This window comes from Myotis yumanensis, unplaced genomic scaffold, assembly GCF_028538775.1.
Source record: "Myotis yumanensis isolate MYYU_CA2020_CCGP unplaced genomic scaffold, mMyoYum1.0.hap1 SCAF_3, whole genome shotgun sequence".
NCBI lineage: Eukaryota > Metazoa > Chordata > Mammalia > Chiroptera > Vespertilionidae > Myotis > Myotis yumanensis.
The window spans coordinates 201,829,504-201,855,928 of NW_027223754.1; the positions used below are offsets into that span (position 1 = coordinate 201,829,504).

At 46.2% G+C, this 26,425-nt stretch overlaps 1 protein-coding gene across 2 annotated transcripts in view; it reads right to left on the reverse strand.

Moving 5' to 3' along the window:
• Window positions 1-516: 516 nt before the first annotated feature.
• Window positions 517-26,425, reverse strand: part of APPL2 (adaptor protein, phosphotyrosine interacting with PH domain and leucine zipper 2) — a 41,802-nt gene continuing 15,893 nt past the window's right edge. Inside the window, exons 3-21 of one of the 2 annotated variants that reach the window (XM_070410961.1) lie at window positions 25,799-25,858; window positions 25,205-25,276; window positions 20,630-20,717; window positions 18,284-18,325; window positions 18,111-18,169; window positions 17,258-17,404; window positions 13,309-13,391; window positions 11,386-11,544; window positions 10,190-10,378; window positions 8,738-8,780; window positions 8,599-8,655; window positions 8,411-8,499; window positions 7,257-7,415; window positions 7,088-7,140; window positions 5,436-5,610; window positions 4,210-4,246; window positions 3,881-4,021; window positions 3,105-3,152; window positions 517-1,417 (exon numbers count right to left, since the gene is read on the reverse strand). In XM_070410961.1, the coding sequence (XP_070267062.1) occupies window positions 1,391-1,417; window positions 3,105-3,152; window positions 3,881-4,021; window positions 4,210-4,246; window positions 5,436-5,610; window positions 7,088-7,140; window positions 7,257-7,415; window positions 8,411-8,499; window positions 8,599-8,655; window positions 8,738-8,780; window positions 10,190-10,378; window positions 11,386-11,544; window positions 13,309-13,391; window positions 17,258-17,404; window positions 18,111-18,169; window positions 18,284-18,325; window positions 20,630-20,717; window positions 25,205-25,276; window positions 25,799-25,858 (1,728 nt within the window). In that variant the 3' untranslated portion in view covers window positions 517-1,390. Of the gene's footprint in view, window positions 1,627-3,104; window positions 3,153-3,880; window positions 4,022-4,209; window positions 4,247-5,435; window positions 5,611-7,087; window positions 7,141-7,256; window positions 7,416-8,410; window positions 8,500-8,598; window positions 8,656-8,737; window positions 8,781-10,189; window positions 10,379-11,385; window positions 11,545-13,308; window positions 13,392-17,257; window positions 17,405-18,110; window positions 18,170-18,283; window positions 18,326-20,629; window positions 20,718-25,204; window positions 25,277-25,798; window positions 25,859-26,425 lie in introns of both variants that reach the window. The other variant, XM_070410960.1, reaches the window with a different exon arrangement.

A 26,425-nucleotide genomic window follows, 5' to 3' on the forward strand; every position in this document is an offset into this window, starting at 1 on the left:
TTCTTTCTTTAAACAAAAATTTTTTTTTAAAGCTTGATTTTAGTTTCCAGCATTGTTCATGACTTGAGATTCTTCCCCTCCCACTCGAACAGTTCTAAGCAAGAAAAAGAAGTTCAGAGGACTGTGGCTCTTGCAGCCTGTTAGAGACCTGACATCATTATGATATGTATGTTGTAAGGCATTAGTGTGTAATTTCATACTGACTTGGACCAGCTCACTGTCTCTGATGGTACACATTGTAGAAGTGGATTCCTCAGATGGATCCTATATAACATTAACTTAATTTGGGGTTGCAAAAATTGTTTTATTAACCCATCATTTTAAAAGCAACACCTGTTAAAAATTTGGCATTGAGATCCCATTACTCAGGTTGAATATAGGTATTTTTTGATAGTCATCCTCTCTGCTGTGATTTCATTCTGCCCTAGTTTTTGCAAATAAAACTGTTAAAGCTATAAAACCAACTTTAGTTTTCTTCCAGGGATGTTCTAGAAAATAACCACAAAAAGCAAAAGAAACAGAATGATTGATTTTATTTGCTAGCATTTATTGCTAAGTTAATTTATTACAAAGACAATAACATTCTGTTGAACTTGGTTATAATTAAACACACTGTACCAATTCAAAATCATTATACTTATTTTATGGGTAGGAGGGGATGGTGGAGTGGGCTGGGATGCCAGAGTGGAAAAAGGAACTTTAAACCAACTGCTCTTCAAGTGAGTTTTAAAATTAATTGGCCCCTTCCTTGAGGAGGGTCTGGCTCAGAAGAAACAGGACCTGGCAGAGCTGTTCATGGTGATCCACCACTAAAAACAGTAACATCTAAAGGATCGTAAACTTCTGAATGCTGGTTCATTAAGGATCCACTGTAAAACTGAGTTCTTTTGTGGTACTCATCTGCTAGTTTTTATTGCATGATGCCTGGAACAATGATCCAAACTAGACCTGCATTGCTGCTAGTGCTCGAGCCTCAGAGCAGGGCTTGGCACCTAACTGCACAGATTAATGCTTATTAGGTCCAATTATGAGACAAGCTTGATTATAAATACAATTTTCAGAATGACAGGCACTTAAAGCTTATTAAGTAAAATACAAAAATAGAGTATATTAATAGGAAATATTTAGTGTTTAATTATAAATCTAGGCTTTTGCCATTTTTAAAAAAAGGATACTGGAAACTGAAAAAAGATGACATTCAAATAAAGTGAACGATGCATTTTCTCATAACTTTCAATCTGAGCGCTGAATAATAATCTAAGAAAAGGACTTACCACAAAGCACCTAAAATAACATTTGTAGATGGGTAGGACTGTTGTCAAACATTTCTTACTGTTTCCCTCCCAAGTCTCAGTACCAAGGCATCGAGAGTCCATTCCACAAGCGATTGTCAGCTTTCTGAAATCAGTTCTTGAGCCTGTGTATCAGAGAAGTTGAAAACCCTTAAGGAGGTAGCTCTCCTTGGGTGCTCTTCCCCCAAAAGCGCAAGAGTTATGCTTCAGATTCTGCGCCTGTATTTTCGCGTGGACTTCCATCATTGTCCTCTGGTTGATCGTTTAATAGTACATATTTTCCATCATTGGTTAGTGGTATGGACAGCATTAATTGAGCCAATGCTTCTGGATCCTGAAGTTATGGGAGTTTAAGAAGGAGAAAAGAAAACACTTAAAATGCACTTAACACCCCTTTGGCTTAGCTTCATGTCTGTAGTCTAGCTTTTATTCCTTCTACTTGCCTATGTGTGTGCCTTCAGGTGGGTTTCCTTCTCTGAAAAAAACTCAATTGCATTATTCCTAGAATCTAGTAGGCCTTGGTTTTCCTCTCAGTAAAAACATCACTACATAACCAAGTCATAATAATCTTCCCAGAAAGAGTCCAAAGAGGACTTCCCTCACAACATATCTTTGTCTTTTGTCTCTAAACTGTTTTCTCTCTTTTAATCTACACTAAGAGTTTGCAAACTATGGCCATCTGGCTTGTTTTTGTAAACATTTTTTTCAAACACAGTCATGCCCATTCATTCCATACTATCTCTGGCAGCATTTGTGTTAAACAGCAGAGTTGAGGTCATTGAGACAGATAGTAAGCCCAAAAGGTTTACTATCTGGCCCTTTAGAAAAAAAGTCTGCCAACATCTGGTCTGGACCATAAAATACTAACTTGCAGTGCTTGTCATTTCATGTACATCAGTCTCAGTCCTTGGTCCTTCTGCCCTCCCTGTAGACTAGAACCATAGTAATACGGTATTCACTAGCTACGTTAGTATTTAAGTTTAAATAAAATTTACAAATCCGTTCCTCAGTCACACTAGCCACATTCGAGCTGCATATTTTCCATTACTGCAGAAAGTTCTCCTGGACAGTAACTCATAGAAGCCCTCCGGTGCTGGAACTGATCTGTCTCGCTCACTGCTCTAATTCCAGGGTTTTTCTTCTTTTAAACGGGGCTCTTAAAAACTTGCTGGGTGAATGAGACTGTGAGCTGCTGAAAGACAGGGAGGTCTGAGTCTTCATTTCTAGGAAGTCTCTGGATGATGTGTGTCAGTGCTGCCGGCCTGGGACTAAGGAACAAGGCTTAAGAGCACATGATAGCCAAAACCGGTTTGGCTCGGTGGATAGAGCGTCGGCCTGCGGACTGAAAGGTCCCGGGTTCGATTCTGGCATGTACCTTGGTTGCGGGCACATCCCCAGTAGGGGGTGTGCGGGAGGCAGCTGGTCGATGTTTCTCTCTCATCGATGTTTCTAACTCTCTATCCCTCTCCCTTCCTCTGTAAAAAATCAATAAAAATATTTAAAAAAAAAAAGAGCACATGATAGATGCTGAAGCTTGTGTCATCCTACTCTGAAAGACAGGAAATCTAGGCAACAGCAGCAAGCAACAAATAAGTAAAGCAAGAGCTACAGAAGTGATGTTTTTAAGAACTCCACACGTGTTGCCAATGAATGTGGAACTGATTAAGAATGTGGTTAGAATGCATAAAAAGGAAATCCCAAATTTGACCACACTGCCAAGTGAGCATCATTTCCCGTTTGGAGAGACACCCTGACATGTATAGGTAGGTATCTTTTGAGTAGCTGCTAAACAAGCACTAAAGTGGACCTTACCTTCTGAACCTCATTGATTTCTTTTCCCAAATTAATAGCATAACATATCTGCAAAACACAAGAAAAGTGGTGTTTGGCAAAGGTAGAAAAGGATAAAGAATTTTAGGGGGGTGGGGGGGGCGGGGATGTGATTATAGAAGTACAATGAGGTCACTGTCTACTCATGTCAACATGAGTGTCTACTGTCCCTGGACTCCTGTTGCCAATCTGTGCATACAGAAAATACCCAGCCAGTGGAACTTGAAATTACTCCAGTGTTTGAAATTCTTAACAGGATGCTGTTCCCTTTTTCTTTTGGCCACATTAGCCACTGCATGCTCACACATATAGTGGCAAACAGGTACCTGCTAAAAGGACTGGTTAAATTTGATTAATTCTAAGTAGCGAATGCAGTCACAAAGTTTTTCTACTAAACGAGAACAGTTTAGATGTACTTTCTTGATGTCTGCTCCCTTGGTTTGCTGAGACTAGATTGTAACTTCTGCTTTGAGGGGAACTGCTTTTAACAATTACTGGTAGGTCTACTAAACAATTATTACTCAGCATTAAAGTTCTTCTGTATTCAGTCTATTTTGGTTAATACGTATTTACCCCAGGGAAATTTTACTTCCAGGCAGTTTTCAGTGGGGCCTTCCTAGGAGGTTTTATTATCTAAACTCAATGGGGACTTGCAGAATAATCAACTAACTATCCAGGCAGTGGTGTAAAAAACGCCCTTTAAATATCTTCCTTTTATACTTAGATCTTATGGAATCTTAAGATGAAAAAAATAAGACCTTTTCGCCTTCTGAGTTGCTTTCAAAAACATATGTGCTCAGAGACTCTCCGCCTGTGGATTCAGGCAAGCGGACGACAAAGCCAACCAGTCTCTTGTTTTCTTGATGAGCAGCGAACTGGGTGACACTGGTGAGCTCAAACTGGGAAAAGAAAGAATAGACTGAATATCACGCAACAAACTGGAACTAAACAACAGACAAAGTCATCCTCCATGGAAAAAGTCATAAAAAAAGTGCACTATTAGTGGCAGTCATTTAACTTGTGTTTAAGGTGGCTACAAAGATGAAGAGAAGTAATCACTAAAATTGGCAAGTGTGAGGATACTTACATTGGCTCTGGATACTTGAGTTTGAGGATCTATTAACCTGAAATGTTAACAGATACATTATGTCACAAATGTTGGATAAACTTAGAAGAGTTTGTGGGGCTGTCTCTGTACTTTTTTAATAGTGTTCTTTGATGCAGTATAGTTTCTGTGTTTTTATATGTATTTGCTCTGATTTTTTGTGTGGAAATTATAAGAACAATGAACCAATGCCTATAAAAGATCCAGGACATACTTGGAGAAAAGCTGTCAATAAATATGTTTTATTCTTGAGAAGCCAATTCTTACAAGGTTCATAACAAAGGAAAAGTACTGATTTTTGCCAACACCTAGTTCACTTTTTGAAGCTAACATTTATTGAGCAGTTCCTGTGTGCCAGTTGCAGTTGTAAATGTTTCATATCTATTCCTCATGACAACACCAGGAGGTGTAGATACAGCTGAAGAAACCAAGGCACAGGGATTAAATAACTTGCCCAAGGTTATACAACTAGTAAATGCCAAAGCCAGAAATAAGCCTAGACATTCTGGCTCTAATGCAATGCTGCTGTCCTATAGAAATAGAATGTAAACCTCATACATACATTTTTCTAGCACCCATTTACATTATTTAATATAAAATACTAAATTAATGAGATGTTTTGTATTCTTTCTCGGGGTCAGGAGGAGATCTTAGAGATTTGCTATATCCTGTATTTACACTGACAACACATCTCAGTTCAGACTGGCTGCCTGTAGCTACAGAACTGGACAGAGCAGCTCCTGAAGCCTCTGTTGTTAACCATGTCCTGACCATGGTTCATAAAGACCTTACTGCCTGAGCCCCCAAACCAGGTAATTTAATTTCTTTATTTTCAGTCCAACAAATACTGAGCAGATTTTCTTGTGGTGGTGTAGTTATCTCAGGCAGTTTTATGTCCTATATTCATTGTTGTTATTTACAAATAGTATTCTCAGAAATGACAAAAACAAACAACCCACCTTCCATTTTCAAGTTCTAGATGTAGAGAGTAATTCTAGAATGATGGCCATCTTATAAACAACAGGATTCACCCACCACTGAATTTCTAGATTATCATTAAGGGAGCATCTTCTACCCAGTACATCTTACAGAATCGAAATGGACACTTAATCCAACCAAATGCTCTAGTTATGAGCTGCAGGTGGGGGAACGTGCCTTCAGAGGGGACTGAGGAAGCTATAAGAAAGCCAGAGTGAAACCACATGTACCTCAGCATCTGACTGGTGACCATCAGATGGGATTCTGTCATTCGGAAGATGTTATGAATAGCCCGTGCCGCCAACACTTGTCTCATCGCCTCGTAAATCACTTCGGTAGTGTCGTCTGTTTTAACTGCCATCGATCCCAAAAACCGAACTATAAACATCTGTTGCAAAAGAGAATCTGCAAGAGAGCATTTTCTGCTCAGGATCACACCCATGTCCTGCCTGCTGACCTGCACCCAGCACCAGGGCTGCTGGTCTGAGTGCAGCTGCCAGACCTCAGGACTGGTCTGCTTTCTACGGAGGGCTTTCCACCCACATCTCTGAATACTCTGCTTTTACAAGCCCCATGCACAGTCGAAGCTCTGAATCTCCTTCCTGTTGTCTACGCTTTGTCTGTTTGGAACTACTTCCTTATACTAGGAAAGCCCTGCTTTTTCTCCATCTATAAAGTAAGACCATGGTACCAGGTAAACAGTCTCCTGCACCAAACCTAGGTGAGAACACGAAGGTGGCAGTATATGCACCATATCTTTTCTCTGAAAAAAGGCTTTTTCCACTGGACAACAGAAATTCAAGAAAACTTATTTGAAGAAAATAAGACCTGACGTTGGGTCTTACTCATTTATGATTGAAGGGCAGTGATATGTTCCACAAACGAATGGAGATCGCAAACTAAGTGTGCTTATTTGAGTCCCTGAACTTCCAGTACTGGCTTCCTGATGACAGTATATCACCTGACAAAACTCAATGACGGCAAGTAACTGGCAGACCATGAAGACAGTTTAAAAGTTTTTTCTGTCAGAATAATTCATTTACCTACCACTTTAAACGAAGTCTTTTTGCCTAGCTGCCCTCCCATCAGTATCCTAGCCCCTAAAAGTAACCTAGGAAAATATAACTGAAGTGGTTACTCCCATATGAAGCATTTTTACAAGTTTGAAAATTTTTGCTCACAAATTGGACTGCATTAAAAGTCAGCTAGACATAAGTGGAGAAGAGGTTTGAGGCAACTTTTTTTTTTTTTTTTTTTTTTTTTGCCTAAAGGGTTAAGAAGTGCCAATTCTCAAGTCCTCCTTTTACATGTAAGTAAGTGGCACTTCATTCTGATGGTGTTCTCCGGCTCCAGTCCTGCCGCTGGGTTTCAATGAGGTCTTTCCAGCTCTTCTAGCTACTCAGTTGCCTTGGCTGGGAACTCAAGTCCTCTCTGGAGCAGGAGGTTATGGTCAGCTCAACTGAGTATGTTCTGATGTACATTGGGATGTAAACCAAACAAGATATGAATTTAAAACAATAACATTCATGTGATCTTAAAATTCAGGAAGGAATGATTTGTGGTTTTGGTTTTCTGAAATGAAATAGCACACGTGTGACTCACCCAGGCTGCATTTTTAGGCGATCGTTTTATCTTCTGAATTTGTTTTTGTAATGATGTGACACCAAATTCAGTTTTGGCAACTTTCAATGCAGGAGTGCGAAAGGTATGAATGTGGCTAGTGGTGCAACAGCTTCCCCTCAGTTTTTACCCAAGTCCTAATGAGTTCTCAGAGAACAATGAACATATTTCAAGTTCCAGCTTAGAACATGATGTCACATCTTGTTTCAGTGGCCCTGGCCGCTGCGCAGAGGAGAGAGTAAGTACACCAAACACCACGTACCTTCTGCCTCTGGGAACGCGTCATCCTCAGTCTCACCAAAAGGGTTCATACGCCTGGGGGGAGCCAGAGTCAGAGTCACTTCAGGTCAGCGAGAGGACACTGAGCACTAAGCTCAGGCAGAATGGCAAATTTATGTTCATTTCTCCCAGAGGCCTCCCGCAGCACATACCTGCTCCCTCTGTTCTGATCAAGGAATTCTGTCGCAGGAAGTACGATATCGAACTGAATGGGTGTTCCAGGCGCAATTAGTTCTTCAGCTTCAGGTACACTGACTGTTGCTTTGGGAACAGTGTTGTCATTTTTCACCTCTGAATTTTCCAGGTTCTGGCTGGAGTATAGGAGAGAGGAGGGGAAAAACAAATCCCTTTTAATCTTACGCCTTTACAATCCAGTGAATACTGTTGAATGCTGATGGAGACTTCTGTCAGGCCTTCACAAGTATTCTCTGGAAAACTTCATTCCTTGGCTGAAATCCTTCAGATCTCGCCACTACCTACAGGTGGCTCTGCTGCAGAGCATTCTGCACTGCTATCCTGCTCATCGCATTACAGCTGGTTTCCTGTTGGTATCTGTCTCTCTGGGAGACAGTTTTTTGAGGGCAGGGGTTATAGCTAAATAATACTTATTACTTGATACCTAGTAGTAGTCAGAAATGTTAACGGAATGAATAATATTTCTTGGCCTAGCATTCAACCACAACCTGGCTCTCATTTCTCCTGAGAGCCTCCTTCTCCACTCCCTTAATGCGTGCCCCTCCCCACCCCCCATAGTTACAGCAAGCACACCATATGCTCTTCCTCTCAGTCTCCATCCCTATTACGCTGCTCACCCAACCCTCTTGTACTTCAAACACCAGCTCAAATTCCTAGTCATTCATAGACCTTTCAAGCCAGGCTGACGCTCTCCCTCTGCACTCCTGTGGTTCTCAGTAAGTTCACAGGGACAGTCTTGTGCCCCTGAGCTACCCTAGTTCTGACTATGCCACCTCTGTTCTCAAAGCCTTCAGCTCTGCTCCACTATGTGTTCTGGTTCCTTAACTTTGCTGATGCTGCTAGAACATTCCGGGGGGACCTCCTGCCCAGCAGGGCCCTCGGGCGAGTCCTGTGTGCTCGGGCTGTAGCAGCGCGGTCCAGGGGAAGGCTGGACGACTGCAGGCAGGTCTGAATCCTGGCTCTGCCCTCACCTGTGCTGTGCACACGGGAACCTTCCTGACCAGTTACTGCTTCTGCAGGACACCACCCGGGGCTTGTGAGGATGAAATAACTTCTGTCAAGTTCCTAATTCGGCTCCACAAAAGCTAGCTTTCCTTTGTCCGTTAGTTACCTGGGGCAGGAGCTTTCTTGCTTTTTTCTAAAACTTGTAATGGGAGTCACTGCTTGGAGAGCCGTCTCATTCAACTTGATGGCGACTGCCTAAAAATCCACAGGGAGACAGGCTCAGTCCCGGGAGGCAGCCGCTTACCTTTCAGGCTAATTAAAGGGTGAGGTGCAGGGCAAGCGGCTGGTCATTACCTCGGGGTTGTCAGTCAGGTAGATCTGCCTGGAGATGTTGTTGATTGCACATATCCACTGTGGAGGACATTAAAAAACCTGCTGAATCCCGGAGTCCCCCACTACAGTGAGAAGGAAGTGAAACAAACAAAATCTTTACCTCTTCATTCTCCTTTCTGCTTTCTGCCTGGAGGATTATTCCCCTGAAATAAAGTGCATCCAAGTAAGTGCTTCCCAGATGGCAGGGACTGACCATTATTCCACAAAACTGAACTCCACTGGGGCCCCGAGGGGGGAAAGGGTAGGAAGGCAGCAAAATGGGAAGGAGAGAGAATGGGTTTCTGGGTCTGGCTCTGTCATGTGGACAAACAAACGCTTCCCTGGGCCTTGGCTTTCTCATCTGTAAACTGAGCAGGCTGGGCTCAGACCCACTGGCCCAAGCCTGTGATTCTCACAGTGCGGACCATCCTCTGGCCCCGCTTAGATGATCCCAGGCCACCAGCCACCCCTCCCAACCCACCCAAAGAAGGAATAGCAGCCACTCCACTCCTCCCCAAGAACGGAAAAGCCTGCGTAAGGAGGGCTGGGAATACAGACAAGTACTACTGCTCAGCCTTTGTGGGGGTTTAACTCTGAAGGGCTCCACATCCAGTTCCTTTGTCCCCATTTCATCTATGGGAGACGGGGAACAGGGACCTCATCCCCGTTTCACATCTGAGAAACTGAGGCCCAGAGGACTAAGTGACTGTCTAGGTCTAGGAGCACGACTAGAATCCGGGCGTCTTCATTCCCAGCTCATTTCTGCACTTTATTTCACTCAGGGAGGAAGGAAGATGCCCTGCCAGGCTGGGAGAGGAGCCGGTCAACACTACCAACACTGCCCACCCTCCCGATGCCAGAGTTCAGATAAAATCTCAACTCGCAACCCCAGCAGAGCCAATGCCAACAGGGCGGCTCTGACAAGGACGGGCCACCCTCTCCGCCAGGCAGGGGAACCCGGAGCACCGCCCACCACCTACCCCCTGGGGCTCTGCATCCCTTGGAGCACCGCCAGAGCCCTGCTCTAAGTGAGGGCTCCCAGTGAGGGCTCCCCTGGGATGGGGTCTACGTGAACGACTGCAGGCTGCCATCGGGAAAGGAGGACCTCGGGGCCCAGGATGGATGGGACAGCAGGCTGAGGAGTGACCCTCCCGCAGCTGAACATCCTGTTCACCTTTCAGCTGGAAACACCGACTCCTCAGGCAGGTCTTCCCTCCTTCCTGACTCCTCCTCGTCCCTGCCCCCCGACCAGTACAAACACAAATGCTTGTCTAAGGAGCGGTGAGGCATAGCCACAGCCTTCAGTGAGAACAGAACCTGTGCTGACTCACACCACCTTTATCACTCTGACAAGTCGGTCATCTCTAATCTAAGCACAGACAGTCCTCACCGGCACTCCTATGTAAGGCAGGTTGGATCCCATATGGGTCATGTGCCTAAAGAACACAAAACCACCTCCCAAAGGCCACACTGCCCAGACAGCCGCTCCCATGGAGGAATGAGCCAGGAGGCCTTGGGCAGGGGTGGGGTCACTACACTGGTTCTCCACCCACGTAAAACCCATGTGACATACGATTTCCCATTGGGGGTGGTGATCTGGAAGCAGTAGCGCCGGTCTTCACAATCCACCGCCATCACGGAGCAGTTGTCCAGGTCCTGGATCAAGCCGCCAGCCACGGCTCCCCTGGGCTGGCACATGAGGTTCCCACCTTGGGTGAAGAAGTAAAGCCGCTCCCAGGAGGTGGTGACCAGTCCTGTTTTACTACAAGGATTGTGTGAAAGCCCATTAGTACTAGGAAACATGAGTGGCACCTCAAAGTTCTGCTGCCCTTTGTGGGGATCAGTCACATTTTACAATGTGTTCCTTTAAAGCAAAACTGCTTTGGAAATAATTAAAGTGCAAAGAGCAGCAGAGATGTGCAACTGAGCTTGGAGGATCTGGGAGATTATGGGCCAGCTCACCCGGGGAGGCCAGTCCCAGGGCCGACTCCAGGAAGTGAGCGGTGCGCCTGCCCCTCAGCCAGACGAACAGAATTAGTCCGTCACCATTAGGAACTGAAACCCGGAAGGTCACTTCTCTGAGACATGGAGCTGCCCTGCTCGACAGCTACTTAGAGTCACCAGGGTCACCTCTGGTATAAGAATCTCGGGGGCTTTCACCAGATTCAGTTTTGTTCCAACTGGATGTTATTCTTGTTTTGTGGGCTGTTTACAAGAGGAAAATCCAGTTCCTGGCAAAGAACACCAGGACCTCGTGGAGTTTTCTATCACTTGGCCTGTGATCAAGAAGCTTACAAACCTTTGAGGGACTCTTCCCAGTAAGAAAACCACTGACAGTTCCTCTGCACAGACCCTCCAATGCGGGGAGATTAAATGCACAACCCGATTCAGTGTTTACTGAGCAGTGACTATGTGTGAGGCACTAGGTTTCCTGCCCCAAATTATAATTTTCAAAGAGGGTCATAGCTATCATTTGAGTGTTTACTGCCTGCTAAAAACAACCTTATTCAACCCTTGTAGCAACTGTATAATGTAGGTGCAGTTATCAATTCTATTTTATGGATGAGGCAACCGAGTCCCCACCAACGGCCATGATGACCAGGAACAGGGGTGGCCTGTGGTGTCTTGGAGTCCACCAGCTGGGTTCTTACTCATACGACTGTTCCTGCATCCCAGGCAGGAGGGGTGCTGTAGTGGGAGTCCCCCCCACCCACTCATGGGGCACTCAGCTCTTTAGCCACTCCGTGGGGCGGGCAACGGCATCCTCACCTTCTAAGGTTAAGGTAACCGGCCTTCTGGATGAGGTTCCTGTTGATCTGTGGTGCAGCTACATCGAAGTCCGGTGTGTAAACAGATTCGTCCACAGAAAGTAGCTCTTGCTGGGACACCCTCATCTTTTCTGCTTCGGCTTCCAGTTCCACCTGAATGCTTAAGACAGAAGGTGTCCGTCCGGTCAGCCACTCAGCGCTGGGCATCAGATGGCAGCGCAGCTCTCCACCTCTCTCTTAGGCCTGGAAGCCGGAGCTTGGACACTCCGGGATGCATTATTCTGTGCTCACATGACTGCTGTTTTAAAACAACACAGGGGTCCCCCTGGACAACGCCTGAACCCAGCTAAACAGTTCCTCTGCTGGCAATAGTGTCATGCTCAGAACTGCTGATACAAACGTCAGGAGAAAAGCTTCAATGAGCCCGTTCTTAGGGGAGGCACATGCAGGCTTCCTGTGAAAGGGCCGGAAAGGTGAGGACAGCAGTCATTCCCACTCACTTTGGTTTAGGCAAGAGCCGGGAGAAGGCCACTGGAGAGGGGAAACTGACCAGGCGTAGTACCAAGGTGCACCAGCAAAGCCAGGGCAATGCTCTTCCTTCTAAGATAGACAGCCACATGCCTGCCCCACCCGGTGGTGACAGGATGGGCTACAAAGGCCTGAACAGGGCCCATCCATCGGAGAAAGCAAACCGTGTGGAAGGAGGTAAGACAGAATAGAGGGAACCTTGGGGGCCAGCTGCCTGGTGTTTCACAAGTGAGTTCCTCAGGATGTTCTCTCAAAGGGTCTGCAGTGAAGGAAGTTTGGGCTTGCACACTCATACTCTGCCATAGGAGATCCCAGGTCCGCCGCCTGCACCGTGTTTAACGCAGCAGCTGGTGCAAGCCGCCTTCCGGGGGAGGGCTGGCTACTCTGACATTTGAATGAAATGACGGGACTCCATGGCTAATGGCCTGGGGCCAGGCCAGCTGGAGAACAACCCTCATTAGCTACCCCTGCTTGTCACTGCCACGGCTAGGAAAATGGAATACGCGGGAAAAGCAGCAGTACAAGAGAAGGAAGGTGGGAGGGAGCCAAAGGTTTACAAAAACACCTAGTTTCTTACGCTTTTGTGGGTGATAAAACTCTAAGGACCCGATGAAGGTAAGAATTTTCTCCCCAGAGAAATACTCATGTGCACCAATAAGACAGACATATTTCTATACCCCAGAAATCATGAAAAGCACTCAAGGAGCCATATGTCTGACTTCTGAATGAAATAAGCCCGGTGCTGGGGGAGCCCGGAGCCTCCACTGAGCTCACCGTCACAGGCGCTGACAACAGGAGGCAAAGGGAGTCGGAGCGGCCACAGCATCACTAAGGGTGGCAGGGCTGAGTGCAGAGATGATGCATTTTTTAAAAAAAATAAGCAATTGCAAGACTGAACTCCAGGTTGTTAAAATAATTCAAAAAGGCTCACTGCCTTGTTTATCATACGTTAGTGTGATGATCTGAAGTTCCCAAAACGTTGCAGCACTTCTGGCTGCTAACCTGTTAGCTCTCCAAGAAAGGAACAAGGCACTCTCTCCACAGCAAGTCCAAACCGGACTGAGGCTTCTGACACGTGAAACCTGATTGTTACAGAAGAAGATCCGAAGAACTCTGACTTAATAGGAAAGTACCCCTGTGGATCCTTTAATCTTTTATTGATTTATAATCTGTAAATGTAGTGGAGAGGACTGCGGGCTCCACATAAGCTGGGAAATGCAGAAATCATTCCTTTTAACCACACTATTCACACATTTCGGCAGCTAAGAAGGCGCTGTTCCTGGGAGTTCAGGGAGTGGACAGCAGCTGCGGGGGACCCCCTACCCCCACCCCCACCGGAGAGGCTGATTTGGCAGAAAGTAAAAGCACCAAGACCCCAACTGGAGCGCAGCATTACCTTTGAACCATGTCCGACACGGAGGATAAGAAGTTGTCCATACTTTGGGAAAACATCGCTGCTCCCTTCTTGAAAAAGTTAATCTGAAAGATATAATTACGACATTCTGAAAATCGTTCAGGAAAGTGGATGGCTGAGTTCATGGACTGTGAGACTGACAGCGGGCGCGGCTGACCCTGGCTGCCCGGCTCCTCGCCCGCAGCACTGGCCAGCACTGGCGGCATCTCCATGAGCCCCACCCCACCCCGCCGGCTGAGAGTTATTCCCAAAGCCCCAAGTGCGTGTGGAGGAAGGGGATGGTGAATCCTGCTGTTCTGTAAGAAGTCTGTAAAGCTCAGGAACCATGTAAGTGAAACACTTGGCATACACCAGGTGTGTCAGTAATTACTACTGATAATTTGATATTGTCAGCCTTTTTCCTGTGTGAATTCTAGATAGTGGGTTTCTAGGACAAGGATTAGGTCTTCTCCACCTTTGCATCTGTAGGGGCTACATCGGTATGACAGTGACACGCACAGCACCAACAAGAGACAGACAAGCAGCAGGAGGTTCTCAGAGAGGCGAGGGCCGCCGTCTGACTGACCCACCCCGAGCCACGGCAGCTCTGAGCACAGGCTGCACAGCGACATGGCTGTGGAATTCCAGAGGGAAAGCTAGGCTGGAGGCTCCTCCACCCCTGACGTCAGCTGAAGGGGGACGTGGATGTGAAGGAAGCAGGCGGCCCTGGCACTGCATGGTGCTCCCCATGTCTATAGCGGGTGCTCTCTCTGCCCAGGGGAGACCTAAGGACTACAGTTTGAAAATGAAACTGCTATTGCTGGCTTTTTGGGAACCAACAGAAGGAATTCCTTGCTTCTGTGATTCCTGCGTATTCACTTCCCAGAAGGCCGGGGTCCCCTGACAAGCCCTGGAGGGCAGGGGTACGGGAAAGAGAAGAGGACTACCTCTGTGCCTTACTGACATCAGCAACCATCCCTCCCAAAAAGCTGAAGCTTCCGTCTCTGTAAGGCTGGGCCTTTAAAAATCTGAATATGGTACGAGCCGCTCCATTTTGCACCCCTGATTGTAAAGTGATGGTTGCAAGCCTCTGTCATGAGAAAGAGAAAACACTCAGCTTGGACGTGGGTATCCGCTCAGGTCACAGAGCTGGTCTGTCTGATCTGGAAGCAGCCCCTGCCTGGGTGATGAGCACAGACATTGACCTCTCACCCCAAGAAGACTAGCAGGAGTCATTGGTACCGCCCGGAGGCCGGGGAGGTATGCACACACCTGTCCTTAGTTCTCACAGCACAGAAACAGATGATGATTGGATTATCCTAATGCAAAGTAATCCACACAGGGAGAGGTTCTGGCCCTGTGATCTCTGAATCAGAGAGAGATGAGCATTCTGAATCCTTGAAATGTTAAATATCAAAGTCCGTTGAATGAGCATTATGCATTTCTATGGGCACAACTTCATGCTGGTTTTTCTTCACCTTCCCCTCCCTGAACTCCACACACCAGCCCATGTCTGAGCCCCTCCACTATCCTCTAAGCTTCTAGGGCAGGGCTCAGGTATTCCCTCAAAAATCTGATGAATGGGTGGAAGGCAGGGATGAGATACTGGCTTCCACAGCCACGTCACATACTGCTTATCCTGCAAATACTACTTTGGAGTTCATTTGTGTGCCCTCATAAACCTGGACAGGCTGACAACACCTCAATTGGTTTCCAGGAGGGAGGACTAGTCATGACTTAACTGAAAACCTGTTTGCCTGGGGCCAGGGAAGGCAGAAATGGAGTCAAACAACCTCCACTATGGTGGGTGGTGGTGAGAAGTCTGATTCAGAGGAAAGTCATCCAAAGACCAAAGTTCACACGCCTTCATGAGCAGTGGGAAGTACAATGGTCAAATGATCAGCAGCCAGCAAAGGTGATGCTCAACGAACACTGATTTAAAAGGGCTGCTTCAGAATTATTCAAAGAGTCAGGGGTTAGACAACAACCTGGACTAAGAGAAACAACTACAATTTCACCAGGATTAAAAAGTCTGCAGGGTGAGGGACTATTTGGTCTTGTGTCTTAAAATCTAGATACTTTTCATATGAAAAATGAAATGTGCCAGCCTCAGTCCCCAACAACAGTGTGCTCTGTTCTGCTTTCCCAGGCATGGGCCGCATTCGTGCTGCTGTGCCCATAGTCCTTCTACCTCCCCCGCACCATGCCCCCTGTGGCCAGCAGCATTCGCTTCAAAGGTCCAGGCTGGGGGAACTGGTGTAGTTCTCAGCCATGAAGAGTGAAAGCAACCGGATAAAACCCATCCTTTAGCTCTTTTAGGGACCCTCCTCCACCCAGGCTCCCAAGGCTGTCCCAGGCTGCAGCCGTGCATCTTTCTGAGACTAAGTTCCAGACACTCCCTGACCCTGGGGCTCTAATGGGCAGGGATTACTGCTCCAAAGGCCAGGCCTGTCAGTCCAGGGAGGATGACTCCTCAAGCACTGGCAGCATTTCCCCATGCCCTCCGTGCCCAGGTGTTAAGTAGAGAGCAGAGGGTACTGGCATTCTCCAACAAGCAGGATATCCACCAGGCAGAGGTGCAATGTTTGATGGAAGGAGAGAGGGGGCAACAGAGAGGACACACATGGGGGCACAGGTGCCCATGGTGAGGAAGCTCGCCCAACCCAAGGATATGCTGAGGGCTGCAGCCCACAGCCGGGCAGTGCTAGTTTTTGGCTTAACCCAGCTTACTCAGATGACACCGAAAGATTACACTGTTCTATTAAATATCACCATAAGGGCATAAGCTGACTTTAGTGTCTGCATTATTCATCAAGGTAATAACCATATTAAGATGACAGACAACTGAATTTGGATGTTTAAAAATCTTCTCTTGCTCCTCCTTTCCCTGAATGAAAGTGATGTGCTTTTAAAAAATGTATGTATTTTTAGCCCTAGCCAGTTTGGCTCAGTGGATAGAGGCATGGCCCGTGGACTGAAGGGTCCCGGGTTTGATTCTGGTCAAGGGCACATACCTTGGTTGCAGGCTCGATCCCAACCCTGGTCAGGATGTGTGCAGGAGGCAACCAATTGATGTGTCTCACATCGATGTCTCTCTCTCTTCCCCTCCCTTCCACTCTCTATAAATCAATGGAAAAATACCCTCAGGTGAGGATTAACATAAAAAACAATATGTATTTTTTCAATGTATTATGAAAATAATAGGTGCTCACACGTAAGTTTTTAAGTTGCTGACTTTTCCTTCTCAACATTTTGCTTCCTCACATCCCTTTCTGTTCCTAGATCAGAGAAGGTTCCCAGATGCGTTTCTCACAAGCCGGAGTGAGTCTGGAGTCAATGTAAGTGGGGCTAACGCAGGGCAGGGATGGCGGGCGAGGCTGGTGCCACTCGCCTCACATTCCCACCACTCCTGTCCCTGCCAGGCTGGTGCCACAGTCAAGGCCCCATCCTGAACCTGGGACCTCCCTGCACACAAACATTCTGCAGTGATTTCATCAATCACTGGCAACATTTCCCCACCTCCTACCGGCCCAGGTGCTGGCATTCGCCTCCGCCACACATCACGAGAACAGCCCACCGAGGTGACTGTACCACACTGAGCAGCGGAGTCCTAGCTGGTGAGCCTGGCTCCACAGCCTGCACAGGCAGCTGCTTCTCAGACAATCGGGCCTGGCCTCCTGTCATTGGATTAGAGACAAGGACCATGCCAGCTCCTGCCCACAGGAGGCACAGGATCAAGGCCATCATTTCCTGCGTGTACAGCCCAAGCCCAGCTGACGGTCCGGCCCACCGCAAGCTCTCCAGGTGCCGAGCTTCTGAGAGCTTCTGAGAAGCTGTGCACGTGTTTCCTCCTCTGGCACTGCTTGTGCGTCCCCTGTGCTCCCTCAGCAGAAGGCCGCGCTGCCCTCCACAGCTGGCGTAGGTCCTATGCCTGAGGGGAAGGACTGCTTACCTGTCCGTGGGCGAAGCCCACCATGGGCTCCATCATGGCCATGCGCTTCCTGTACTGCAGCGCGTTGAGGGCGCAGTAGTACTGAAGGGACGAAAGGTGCTGTTTCCGCCGGGCAGCTGCCACCTCCTTCACCACTTCCGTCTTCACCTGGTTAAGAGGTGAGAGGAAAATGGCACTTTGGCTAACGGACGTGGCAATTCCGTAAGAGCACGCAACTCCAAACCATGCCGATTTCTACATGAGAACCATTTTTGTAACAAAGAGAATGAAGCATAGATAAGGTTCCACCTCATGTTTTTAAATATCCAAATTAAAAACAGTAAAGGGATAGCATGTCCATGTTGTGAGGCTGCATTGAGTGGAGCCAGTCCCTTCTCCTGGTAGCACTCCCAGCGCCACACTCGTTAGGAAAACAACATGGCCAGTCGCTGAAGGCCACACACATTCTGGGTCCCCTGTGAGACTACTCTAAGGAAATCATGTGACAGAAATGAAAGGTACGTGCCTGAAAATATCCATTATTATTTACAGTAAGTAGTGAGTTAAAGAGTCAGAGCCAACAAGTGCCTGAGTGCCTATGATTCAATCATGTGAGGTGCCCAGCTTACGTTAAAATCATAGTGTGACTATAATTTTACAATGGTCCCAAGTTGGTGTTTGAAAACTAACTTTCAAAGCTAGAATTAGGAAGTGAAAAATCTACTTTAGGAGATTTAGAATAAAAAATTTAAAAATCTATGTATAGGAAAAAAGAGAAGAAATTCACCAAGATACACTCAATGCCACCAACTCACAAGGGAAGACACAAAGGAGCGACGTAAGAAGTGAGCACATGTAAGGCAGGCGTTCTCACCTTTTCATTCTCCTTTTTCTTAGGAAGCCGGCTATATTTTGCCATTGAGAGGTCATGCTCTAAAAGTAAAGAGACATGTTAGCACCCAGACAGGGTGAAAGGCAAGAACAATCATTCAGTGTCTCTGCCCACAGACTCACTGAACCCACACACAAGAATGGGAGGGTGCCTACCAGTGCTGGCGAGTCCGAAGAGATCCTTTAGCGTGCTTACTTCTACACAAGAGAAAAGAGATGTCTTAGAGCAGAGAAACAAAGCAAGCCGGTCCAGAGCTGCGTGCTTGCCCAAGGAAAGAAAGCCGTCCACGAGGACGGGAAGGCGCTGCCAGCACCTCAGGCCCTCGGCCCTCACGGGGCCCTGGCCTGGCTGGGACTCTTGGTCTCACTGGAGCTTGTGGCTTCAGCTGCACCCACACCCAGGGACCCTGACTGCCCATGGAGCATGGGGCAGTTCTCTCCAGACAGCCTGTGGGGATCTATGAAGGAGAGGGCACTCAAGGACCAGGTGGAGGGCATGGTGGCAGGGACTATGCATGGAGACCTGGAGTGTATGTATAAGCTCCGCCTCTTCAGCCCCCACTGTGTTCTCAGACATCTCCCCTCAGAATGCCCTGACTATACCAAACCCTAGAAATTTCCTGTCATTGCCATTTTAAAACCCGACAAAAGAACATGGGTGCTTGTTTTAACGAAAAAGATCTGAAGCAACCCAGTGTACTATACTTTCAGCAAGCCAACACCAATAACTATTACCCCATGTGGGCGCTACCCTTTTACATACAAAGGTGGCTAAACAAAGTCCAAGACAAACCCCCCAAAAAGATCAATGAGAGCAATGGGAGTCCAAGGTTAAACACTTAAAAACACAGACACCTAAACAAAATTGATGCTTTACAATTTTAACACTCTCCATCTCTACTTCCTTGAAGCCCAGCATTTTCACATCATCTATATTGCTTCTCAATTTACTTCAAAACTGCCTCCAGCTTTTTAATTTCTCTTCATTTTATTTCTTGATATCAGGATACTTTCTCACATTTTCCCTTCTTTCTCTCTCCCTTTTTCTTCCTATTGGAGCAGAGCTGTGATGTTTTTCCTTACCAATTTAAATAGCTTTCTTAATATTTCTTGTGCTGCCCTCATCCAGATTCCATACCTGTATTGGTGGGCAAACGAGTAAGGCAGCAAAATGAAACACCACCAACAGGGATGGAGGGGTGTGGGGGGGTGGGAGGTGCCAGATTCTAAATTGGTTCTGATGCTGACTCAAGTATGACCTGCACCAACACTTCAAATTTTTCCTGGTGTCATCAGAAAAGGACACTTTAACTTTTTTCATTGATACTCTCCTTAAAAAAAAAAAATCACCATCCTGGGTAAATACTCCTAATCCACGTTTAGCTCTCCTGGAGTCATGAGACTACTGTCACCAAAGCTGTGAGCAGACACTCTCAATTCCAAAAAACAAAACGGCCCCGGTGAGGTAGGGACAGCCCTGGTGAGGTTGAAACTTCCCCGGTGAGGTCGGGACGGCCCCGGTGAGGCTATAACGGCCCTGGTGAGGCTCAGACGGCCCTGGTGAGGTTGAGACTACTCCAGTGAGGTTGGGACAGATAAAGGAGACCAGTATAGACTGATGAACAGGGGTAGATACAGAAGCAGAGCAACATTGAACAGACTGTCAAACTACAGTGGGAAGCCTGGGGAGGGCTTGGGGGGATTAAGAGATCAACCGAAGGACTTATATGCATGCATATAAGATTAACCAATGGACACAAGACACGGGGCGGGGCGGGGGGCGGTGGGTAGGGGCCGGGGGAATGTCAAGGGGGGGGAAAAAAGGAGACATATGTAATACTCTTTGTAATACTTTAAGAAATAAAAATTATTTTAAAAAAAACCCAAAAGGCAACCCAGGTCTTAGGGGATGATTATTTTCTTTCCAGAACATTTCTTTTAACCAGTTAACTGCCATGATACTTTGAATTTAATTAAAAAAGGTCCGCCGCTTGCGTCTACAGACGCTTATGGCGTACAGATGGTTAAAAATGATATCCAAGCCTCCCACCACCTTACATCCGTAAGAATAGCGTGCCTTCACAAATGCTCCAGGCGGTAACACAAGCCTTGCTATCTTGTGTGCTCGGTAAACGCGAATTCAGCTCTGAAAGCCCCGCTAGGAGATCACCTTCTCCAGGAAGCCTGCCCTGGCACCCTGTCCTCAAAAGGGCAATGATGTCTTTCTGTCCTTCTTGCTATTCCTTGAACGTCTCTGTCCTGCTGCCCTCACCACGTGATGTTACCGTTGTCTGACTCCAAGTCTGTTTTATTAGCCTGTGACCTCCTTTAGCTGAGCCAAGAACACAGTGGGGATTCAATGCAAGTTAGTTAAACTGAGCTACTCAACAAGAAAGGGCATTTCTCAGTAATCCACACATTTAAAGAAATTAATGCAGTACGAATTATTATTAAATGAAGTAATATTTTAAAGGTAACTGGCACTGAATTCAGTTACTTTACCTGTGAGATCCTTTTCTCGAAATTGTACAATGGGTAGAACCATTGTGTCTGCCAACTGTTTAGCCAGCTCTGTATGGAGAACGTTAAGCTAAAAGAAAGAGAAATCTATTAAAGAAAATTATATCCACTATTTTACTGAAGGAATCTTATTTTTTATCTTATTTTACCAAGGAATCGCGATGAACACTTCCGAGTGGTTAGAGAGCTCAGTTATACTTCTTTGGCAAATAAATACCCTCTTTTTTTTTTTTTTTTTTTTTTTTTTTTTTTTTTTTTTTTTTTTAAATATATTTTATTGATTTTTCACAGAGAGGAAGGGAGAGAGATAGAGAGTTAGAAACATTGATGAGAGAGAAACATCAATCAGCTGCCTCCTGCACATCTCCCACTGGGGATATGCCTGCAACCAAGGTACATGCCCTTGACCGGAATCGAACCTGGGACCCTTCAGTCCGCAGGCCGACGCTCCATCCACTGAGCCAAACCGGTTTCGGCAAATAAATACCCTCTTAAAGCAGTAAATGATGTTGGCCTAGAGCAGTGGTCGGCAAACTGCGGCTCGCGAGCCACATGTGGCTCTTTGGCCCCTTGAGTGCGGTTCTTCCACAAAATACTGACTTCTGCGCAAGGGCCACGAAGTTTCAATTGCACTGTACGGGTGTGCCCACATGTGGTACTTTGTGGAAGAGCAACACTCAAGGGGCCAAAGAGCCGCATGTGGCTCGCGAGCCGCAGTTTGCCGACCAGGGGCCTAGAGGTATTAAACGCTAAATGTGAGGTTCTAACTGACCGGTTAAGTTTGCTAAAGGAGTCTGAGCCATAGTTATCGTTTGCTTACTGTGCAAACTCTGGCTCAGTGTTCTCAGGCTAAGCCACACCCCCTGGGGAGCAAGAGCGCTGTGATGTGCTTGCAGTGAACACAGCTCACTGGGTGGAGCGCTCAGCACAAGTCGCAGCCTCGCCAGGCCACTGTGAGCTCTCTCACTCGCAGAGGGCTGCAGTCACACTTGAAAGGCAGGCCTGCTGGGAGCCTTCTAACCCTGAAACCACAGCCAGCTGCAGACGTGGGCCTGGGAATATGCTCTGGCAAAGAAAGCTCCCTACAGAAACAACTCAGCCAGACCCAGGCCTCTGCTCTTTAGAAAAAAACCTTTCTAAGAATGAGACGACTGTATCCAAACGTGACCCTTCACACCAGACAGTTCTAATAGCTCTTGATTCTTCCTCTCTTCCTCCCCTTCTATCTCAAGGCCTTGCTAAATCCCGTCGCTGTCAGTGGTCAAGGAGAAATAAGTGAACCCCATCAGTACCACCATTTGGAGCATTTTCTGTAGGGCAGCTTTCTATGCTTTAGTTCTCAGTTTCACCTGCTCTGTGAGTTAGGTATTATTTATTATCCCTGTTTTACAGGTAGGCAAGTAAGTGGCATGACTGGGATTTAATCCCAGGCTATTAGGATCCAAACGCCATGCTCTTCCCATTCCACTGTCTGAGATAGAGTTACTTTTTCATGTTCACAAAGCTGCCAAAAACTTCAAATGTTCTGGCAGCCAGACATTAGCAATTAGAAACAAACACAGTGGAAGGGATCTTCCCTGGGCCCGGACTGGCAGAGGTCACTGAGGATGCCCCAGGGTTCCTGCTGGGTGAATAGGGGAGTCACCCAGCAGTCACTTTGTGGAGTAAACATGGGGTAGTTTCTCTCAGTGATATCCGAGTCTCCTTCCACACAGAGGTCTCCCAGTCCTCTGGTCCTTCAGGGCTATTCCTGCAGAGGCTGCTTTGATAAACTTAAAGCCTTGCCCAAGGTCGACCCTTCGCCAGGCAAGGAGCTACAGGCCGAGCTGGTAATGTTCTCCCCATCTGTCAATCAAGCCAAGGCATGGCAGCTTTGTCCAGCTGGAAATACACGAAGACAGTCACGCCTCTAAATTAGCCATCAGGATAGAATGTGTTAATGATTTTTCCTCAATAACTTCAATAAGAAATGGACTGTTTTTTTTACTAAGTTAATTGAGTGAAAGTCAACAAGTGCACCTACTATGTGCCTGTCTCTGGGCTCAACATCTGATATACATCATTTCATTTAATCGTTGTAACATCGTAATTAAGTGGGCTTTCCCACAGATGAAGAACCCAAAACTCAGTGAGATAAGTGGCATTCCAATGGTTATGCACTTCAGGAACGGCAAATTTCCTAGCTACTCATTTTCTTCCTACTTTCTTCTTAAGGTTCAAAGGGTGCGTGTCACCCACTTTTTGCCTTGGGGCTTTGGAGAGGTATGGGACAACCATTTCTAAACACAGTGTCTTCTCTGAGGAGAGTGGACAGAGTGTAGATGACCTCTTGGCACTTCAGCAGTGTCACAGAGAAAATGGGGACCCATCATCTTCCCTGCATGGCTGCTGTGAGGATAAAGCAGGAATGTGAATAAAAAACACTCAGAGCAGAGGACCTGACACCCACTCAGCAATGGAATCCATAAAGACAACGACTTCCTGTCTCAGATGAACTCCAAGAAAGTGACTAAGAAACCTTGCTTTCGGGGGAATCACCAATGCCAAAATCTCTGCATGCCACTACAGCGAGATCTGCTTCCAGGACATTCTATTAAATATAAGCTGCATAAACTACTTTTATTTGGAGTTTTTTTAAACTTCGGAGCCAAATTACTTGTCTTGAAAAGTTTTCAATCTGGTATAGGCCCAGGTAGAAAAATAACCTCAAAAGCGACTCCCCTCTTCCCTGAGCTAACTGCTCTCACTTCCATCTCTGAAAATGCCTTAAGGTGCTGAACTTCCAGGAGGCCATGATGCCACCAGACAGTCACACTTCCAGGCCCCCATCCTTTGAGAGTGATTCACTCTCCACTGAAATCATCATCATCTCTGCCCATGAAAATATGGTTGCGAGTAAATATCTTTATCTGGAAATCTTGGTTCAGACGACTACCCACATGTCCTTAGCCACTGTCTTCCAGTCAAGAAAACATATGGCTTCAGTGGGTGTAGTTTTTGCTTCTTTCCCTGGATTATTTATTCACTGCTAATTAATAAACATTCTTATCCTCACTTTCCAAAAAAATTACTTTCTGCTCCTCTCTAATTATATTATCCATCCATTTTAACACACATTTTAAACAAAGTCACAGTAGTGGGGTAGAGGATGAAGCTAAAAAAGAACCGGTCAACTTGTGCTCTGGTGCATCCTCAGTGCCCAGAACAGCACCTGCTAACCAGCAGGTGGTCAATCACGGTTGTCGAATGAACTTGGACTGATTTGCTGAATGAATGAAATGCTATCAGTACAATTTTACATGAATGTTAGTTTCTCATTTTATAATCTGAAGATAGTGCTACTTCGTATTAACGATTCAACAGTTCAGTGGCATCTGCATATTCTTTTTTGCTTATTCTTTGTCACGATTTTCTATGACAAGTTTGCAAACTCCTTGAAAGATGAAACAGTTTAAATCTACCTAATTTTGCAGGGGATTCTGCCCAGCACTAGTAGCATCTGAGCTCTTTTTTTTTTTTTTTTTTTAACAATTAGGATTTATGCACTTTTCCTACAATAATACCTGTTTCCACAAACCTTCCAAGAGCATTATACGATACAGCTACCAGAACATTTGTATGAAACCCTTTTCAGTGAGTGGAATCCTGTTCCCCCAAAAAGAAATGTTCACCCCGAACATGTGAATATTTGAGAAAATGGTCTCTGCAGATGTAACAAAGGGTCCTGAAATGAGATCATCCTGGGTTATCCAGGTGGGCCCCAAATCCAATGACAAGTGTCCTTATGAGAAGAGAGGACACAGAAAAGAGAAAAAACATGGGGGGTGAGGTGTAATCCGGGAAGAAGGCCATGTGAAGGCAGGGTGAGGTGGGAGTGATGCTGCCACAAGCCAAGAACCATCTGGAACCACCAGAAGCCAGAAGAGGAAGGATCCCCCCCCCCCCCCCCCCCCCCCCCGCCAGAGCAGTGGTTCTCAACCTTGGCTGCACATTAGAATCACCTGGGAATCTTTTTAAAATCCTGATTTCTGGGCCTCTCCTCCAGAAATTTTGTTCCTTTGTTACTAATGTTGTGGCCCCACCCCATAACAAAGAAACAGAATTTCCGGAGGATGAGGCCCAGAAATCAGGATTTTAAAAAGATTCCCAGGTGATTCTAATGTGCAGCCAAGGTTGAGAACCATGGCCCTGCCAACACCTTGATTTCACACTTCTGGCTTCCAGAACTGTGAGAAAATAAATTTCTATTGTTTTAAGCCACATACTTGTCATTTATTACAGCAGTTCTGAGAGGCTAATGCACCCTCCTTAGGAAACTAAATTCTTGGAAATCTTTCTTTTGGTTTATTGCTCATATATATCAAAGCCCTTCCTCTCAAACTGGAAACATATGATAGTATACAATCTCTTTTATGAAACAAACCTTGGAATATCAACAAGTTGAGATAACATCTCGGATATTTAAGTAGGTATCTAAATATGGAAAGCGGACCAACGTAAAAGCTGAAAGTTCAAAAATGAATAAAACAATTTTTTTTTGCCATGTTGCTAACTTACCTCATCCACCACTTTGGAGAAGTAGTGAAGTGTAGAAATTACTTCTTCATCGCCTTTGCCAAGAGCAAAATTCTAAGACCAAAGAATAAGAGAGCCAGGTATTATGGAATGCTTGGGAATTCAGCACCACGGCATCACCCCACCACACATATCCTCCACACCAACTTCCTTTCTTCTCCCAAGAGCAGGGCACGCTAGAGCGTCGAGCACACAACTGCCCCTCCCAAACTATTCCTTCATTGGCCATCACCCCCTGTTCAGACATCATGGTATCTGCATTTATTTCCTGGAATTGTTAGTGTCAATTCATTTGTAGTCTCTCAGGGACCATGAACCCTCCCTCAAGGGCAGCTGATTAATTCTATAGGCTAGTGAGAAGGCATCATACAGACTCTAAGATAATCACCAGTGAGAATTTATCAGGGGAAAGGAAAAGGCAAGAAAAAATGGAAATGGATTATGGAAAAAAAGAGAGGGAAAGGGGGAAGGAGGATAGAAGGTCTCTTAAAAAAGCCTTTGGAGAATTTCTTTTAAAGAACTCCAGTTAAGAAAGTCCTGAGCACAACATCACATGCCATATAAGTATCAAGTTACCTGTTTCTCATATGCCAGGAGCTGCTTAGAAAGCTGTTGAGTGGCCAGGCACATTTCATTCTGCGGAGAAGAGAAAAGCAAGTAAGACTTGTCCAATGTGTGTACAGTCACTGAAAAATGGCACCTCGGAGAATTCCTTTAAAATATGTGTGTAAAATAATTATTTTGCTCAGAAATTATTTGTAGAATAAAAGGTTAAAGCTTGTGCCCCGCCCCCAACCATTTACAAAGTATTGCTCCTGGTTACTGAGTCAATAAACAAATGTACGGAACAATTATAACAGGGTCAACAAAGGCATGGTCCCTGTGCTCCCACAGGGCTTACTGGGAAAGCGGACATCAAAAAAATAGTTGTAAGCATAATGAGAACCGCAAAGGGAATACTGGATGCATTAGGGGGTTCTGACAGGAAGAGCCGGAGGGTCTGTAAGGAAGAGATGCTTTAAGCAGACCCTGACGAAAGACTGGGAGTGAGCCATGGGGACAGCTTTCCAGGAGGGACTCTCCTGTGGGAAAAGCGTACAGCCTGTTGGAAGAGCTATAAAGGGAGAGGAGTGGAGTAAGGGGTGCAGGGCACGGAGGCAGGACGAGGCTGGCAGGGCAGGCAGAGCTAGGGCACGCAGGACG